Source organism: Propithecus coquereli, unplaced genomic scaffold (assembly GCF_000956105.1).
Source record: "Propithecus coquereli isolate 6110/MARCELLA unplaced genomic scaffold, Pcoq_1.0 Scaffold168, whole genome shotgun sequence".
NCBI lineage: Eukaryota > Metazoa > Chordata > Mammalia > Primates > Indriidae > Propithecus > Propithecus coquereli.
In genome coordinates this window covers 3,197,601-3,202,292 of record NW_012141413.1, presented here as the reverse complement: position 1 = coordinate 3,202,292, position 4,692 = coordinate 3,197,601, and the positions used below count along the sequence as shown (strand labels likewise).

General features: G+C 67.9%; 2 protein-coding genes across 3 annotated transcripts in view; both read right to left on the bottom strand.

Moving 5' to 3' along the window:
- GJC2 (gap junction protein, gamma 2, 47kDa) overlaps positions 1–699 on the bottom strand; it is an 8,117-nt gene extending 7,418 nt beyond the window's left edge. Inside the window, exon 1 of the mRNA XM_012641715.1 lies at positions 631–699. The gene's annotated coding sequence lies outside the window, so the exon portion shown is untranslated. The remainder of the gene's footprint in view (positions 1–630) is intronic.
- Positions 700–1,551: 852 nt separating this feature from the next.
- Positions 1,552–4,692, bottom strand: part of GUK1 (guanylate kinase 1) — an 8,836-nt gene continuing 5,695 nt past the window's right edge. For both annotated transcript variants that reach the window (XM_012641713.1, XM_012641714.1), the window contains exons 2-8: positions 4,118–4,231; positions 3,734–3,775; positions 3,259–3,355; positions 2,639–2,777; positions 2,477–2,561; positions 1,981–2,066; positions 1,552–1,845 (exon numbers count right to left, since the gene is read on the bottom strand). In XM_012641713.1, the coding sequence (XP_012497167.1) occupies positions 1,810–1,845; positions 1,981–2,066; positions 2,477–2,561; positions 2,639–2,777; positions 3,259–3,355; positions 3,734–3,775; positions 4,118–4,231 (599 nt within the window). In that variant the 3' untranslated portion in view covers positions 1,552–1,809. The remainder of the gene's footprint in view (positions 1,846–1,980; positions 2,067–2,476; positions 2,562–2,638; positions 2,778–3,258; positions 3,356–3,733; positions 3,776–4,117; positions 4,232–4,692) is intronic.

Genomic DNA, 4,692 nt, shown 5'->3' with positions numbered 1-4,692 from the left:
GCTGAGGCAGAAGGATCGCTTGAGCCCAGGAGTTTGAGGTTGCTGTGAGCTAGGCTGACGCCACGGCACTCTAGCCCGGGCAACACAGTGAGATTCTGTCTCAGAAAAAAAAAAAGAGGGCCCTGTCTGTGCCATTCTGAGGGCGGGGAGCGCAGAGGTACTTTGGGGCCACCTGAGGCTGAGCAGGGCCCAGATCTGCGCCTTTGTGAGGGGCCAGAGTGTGGAGCGCTGGGCCCTGCCTGGCCTCTGGACACACTGCAGCTGGCTGGTGGGGAAGGGCTGGCCCTCCCTCTGCCTGAGGGGCCCCAGCTGCCGGGGGAGGTATTGGGTGCACCCCTCCCAGCCACCAGCTGGCCCTGAGCAGCTCCCAGGACCCCAGATTCTGCGTCTGGCCCCCACTGGTCTTGTTGCCCTGAGATCCAGCCGGTCAGCCCCAGCCCGTGAGGAGGGCAGCTGGGCCCAAGGCGGACAGACAGCGCGGAGCAGCAGGCCCCCGGCGGCCTCGCCACCCTACTAGGCTGGTCCTCCTTGGACCCCGGCCTCCCTGCGGGGCCTGACAGCCAGTGGGGTGCAGGGGTGACGCTGCCTCCTGAGGCAGAGGGTGGATGCCCCTGCCCCACAGGCCCCTACCTTCTCCAGGCCAGGAAATGTGCGTCTGCCTCTGAGCCCTTCCACCTGTGTAGATGCTGGAACTCCCAGAGGGTGCGCAGCAGGGCCAGGGCCACCTCTCGCCACCAAGCACAATGGGGGGCAGGGGAGGGGCACTCAAGGGCCCCATTGTTCCCCCCTGGCCTCAGGGCCTGAATCCCTGATTGTCTCTGGGGGCAGGGCGCTGAGACGGCCCTCCCAGGCAGCAGTCGGCAGAAGCTCCTGCACCCTCCCCTCCTCTGCCGTCTCCCGGAGCGTCTGGGCTTTGGGATGGACATGGACAGAACCCAGGACTGTGTGCTCTCCCCGCTACTTCCGCTTGGGCTCCCTGCCTGCCCCCCCATCCCCCACCTGGGCTCTGACCAGGGCTGAGGCTAACCCTGGGGGACGGGGGCTCTCCAGAAGGGAAGGAGGGAGGGAGAAGGCTGAGCAGCTGCCCCCATGTGCAGGATGCTGCCCCTTCCCCAACCTGCCCCCAGAGGCCATGGCCAGGGCTGGGCTGGCCTCTCCTGGGACCTCATGCAGGGCCCCGCCCCTGCAGCCTCGGCTTCCCCACTCAGCCCCTCACGCGCCCGGCACCCTCCTCCTGGCCCAGCTCAGAGCCAGCCTTCTCGGCCCGTCCTCTGCCCCTCACCAGCCCCTCGCTCTGGGCAGCCCACCAGGTGTGCGAGAACGGCTCTGCCACGCTCCCCGGGCTCTCCCTGCACCCTGCCCACTGTGCTGCTGACAGCTGCCCAGGCAGAGCCCACCTGGCTGCCCTTTTGGGGCTGTTGGCTGGATGGGCTGCCAGGGCCTGGGGCTCTAGCGCAGGGGGCTGCGGCCCCAGCCCTGCTCAGGACCAAGCCCTGCCAACCTCAGGGCCACACTCCACTCACTCGTGGACGCTCTAACCACAGTTACTTTATTAGACGTCAGCCCCGGCTCCAGTGGGAGAGGCAGGCAGGGAACAGCCCAGGGAGGGGAACAGTGTGGGCAGGGGCGTCCAGCCCCTCTGACCATGGGAGGCTAGGTGGGTAGCACCCCTCCAGCCCAGGCGCTGGCCGAGTGCCCAGAGCCGCCCAGGGGCCCGCCGAGGGGGTGGCTCTGCGCACCCGTCCTGGTCCCACGTGGGCCCTGGCAGGGGGCAGGCACAGAAGGCGCCCAGGAGCAGAGCAGGCCTCCTCAGGCACAGCCGGTCCCCTGCGCTTTCTTAATTTCCTGCCAGAGAGAAAGAAAGGGAGTTGGAGAGGCCGGAACTCAGGACGGGCAGGGCCTCCGGTCCTCCCTCCACAGCGCCGGCCTCACCCGCGTTGGCAGGAAGGTGGCGCCCAGGCAGGGCAGGGGCAGGCCCACCTCAGACAGCGCCTCCTTCAGCTCCGTGTAGGCCGTGTCCAGGTCATCGTTGATGATGATCAGGTCAAACAGGCCCGGCTCCTTGCCTGGGGCAGGGTGGGTGTCCAGGTCAGGGACAGAGAGAGCCTGCCTACGCTCCACCCCCACTCCCACACGGCCACCCAAGCTGACCACCCGGCTGCCGCCCTCTGCCACCACTGTCCGGCCACAGGCAGGGCAGGGCTGGGAAGGGAAGGGATGAGCCCTGGGGCCCAGTCCCAGGAGCCTCTGGGTCCTGGATCCGGGACACCAAGCCCCACCAGGCACAGCTGGCCTCGCCCGGGCCTCTGACTGGGGCTCGTGCTGCCCTGCAAGGTGGACATTTAAACATCCTCTTCTCCTGGGCGACGGGAAGGGAACAACCAGGAGAGGAAACCTTGACGCCCCCAGGTGGGAGGGGAGGGACCCTGGGTGAGAGGGGCCTGGGGACCCTCCTGGGACACTCCCACGTGCTCACTGCTCTCCAGGTCGGCCCGGGCAGCGGCCAGCCGCTTTGCCAGGCTCTCCTCCGTCTCCGTGTTGCGCTGCCGCAGCCGCTGCTCCTGCGAGGCAAGCAGAGGCCCAGTCAGCAGCCCCGGGCAGGGCGGCGCCCCCACACCCACCCCGGCTGGGCACTCACCAGCACGCCCAGCGAGGGCGGCTGCACGGAGATGTAAAGGGGCTGCAGGTCGGTCTTCTTGATGTTGCGCACGCCCTGCAGGTCCACGTCCAGCACGCAGATGCGGTTCATGGCCTGCACCGCCTGCACGGCCGCCTTGCTGGGAACGGGCACGGGTCAGCGGAAAGGGTCCTCGGAGCAGTCGGGTATCCCCGAGGCCACCGAGAGCCTGCATGAGACCCAAATGCTCCCTGCTGGCCTCCAGGGCCTGCCTCCTCACAAGGCCCACCCTGGGCAGTGGCAGGGGCTTCCCAGGCCCTGGCACCCCCCACACCCCCTGGAGCACCTGAGCACATTCTGCTGGGGTCGCCCTGCACTGCACACCCGCCCGCAGGGCAGCGGAGCCCCAGCGATGCTAGGTGCGCCACGCACCCTTCACTCCACCAGAACGGTGCACGGCAGCAGGAAAGGCCGCCCGCTCCCCAGCCAGGCTCGGCAGCCCCGAGGGAGAGGCCCCGAAACCCTGCGCCTACTCGGCGGAAAGGGTGCGTCGCGCGGGCCACAGACCTGCCAGCCCAGGCCCAGGCGAGGACTGGCCACGGCTCACAACCACCCCAGAGCCAGCCCCGAGCGAAGCCCACCTGGTGCCGTACAGGTTCCCGGAGAACTCGGCGTGCTCAATGAAGTCGCCAGCGGCGATGTCGCGCTGCATCACCTCCCTGGTCACGAAGTAGTAATCTGGAGAGAAAGAGGACTGTCTAGAGGGTGCCCAGGGGGCCCAGCACGGCCAGGGCCAGCTCTCCTCCCCTGGCCCACCTACCGTCCCGCCCCAACCAGGGCCGCCCCGGCTGGAACCGGACTGGGCAGCAGAGGGAAGAGAACCTCACGAGTGCTGCGCAGGGGCCGGGCTGGGAGGGGACAGGCACATCCCACACTGTTCTCCTGGCATGGGGAATAAAGGCCTCCGGGTTCCTCAGGGGAGGCAGGGACGTCTAACAGCAGCACTGCTGATCAACGGCGCGGGCGGCCCCGCTGCTCAGGAGCCAGGGGTCCCGCAGGCCTCCATGCCACCCCCATGGGCTGCACGCCAGGCCCGAGCCCACCCCCCCAGCTCACGTTTGCCGTTCTCCTCGCCAGGGCGCGGGTCCCTCGTGGTATCTGTGGAAAGACACATGTCACCCCGTGTGGCCCCTGCAGCTTCCCACCCGGGTGTCCCCAATGGCCCACTCAGCACGAAGACCAGAAAGAAGAGGCCGCACAAAGCAAACTCTGATGAGGGGAGGCTCAGGGACCAGAGTGGGCCCCCACCAGGAGTGCAGACACCAACCCTAACCCCGCCCAGAGGAGGACAAACAGGAGGCTCAAAGGGCAATGAAAAAAGGGCAGCCCCCTGCCTGTGTGTGTGGGGGGGAGGGGGGTCCAGGACAGGTCTCAGTGCAGGGACAGCCCCCAGCAGCCCCTCGCTCACCTGCCCCTCTCTCCCTCACCCCCAGGACTTACGGGACACGCTGAATCCGAAGATGCTGCCATACTCCTGGAAGAGCTTCTTCAGCAGCGTGCTCTTCCCGGCCCCTGAGGGCCCACTGAGCACCACGGGCCTGGGCCTGGACATGCCTGGGCGGGGGAGGGGCAGCCGTCAGTGGGCCCAGCGGCCCTCAGCTCCCTGGGAATGGACGGAGCAGCAGAGGGGAGCGAGGGCCTCCTGGGGTAATGTGCCCATGCACAGCACGCACTTGGAGCAGACTCGGCACCGGGGAGGGGACAGTCACGGGGCTCTCGGCAGGGCAGCCCATCTCCAAAGCCCACCCCACCGACCCTGTCGGCCTCCCCAGGCCTCTGAGGCCAGGAGATGCTGTCCTCACTAATCACACCATCACTGGGGCCTGGACATTGGCTCCTACGTGTGTGCTGCCTATGGGGCTACGGGTCTGGGGTGGAGGTGTTCCTGTCCCTGCCTGTGTCCCTGGGCACCGTGCCCTGCAAGTGTGGCCTTGTCAAGGTCTGCCCATTCCAGGAACTCCCCATCAGACTTGGGATCCGTCTGTGATCTTGTGCTGCCAGCAGGGTTGGGGACC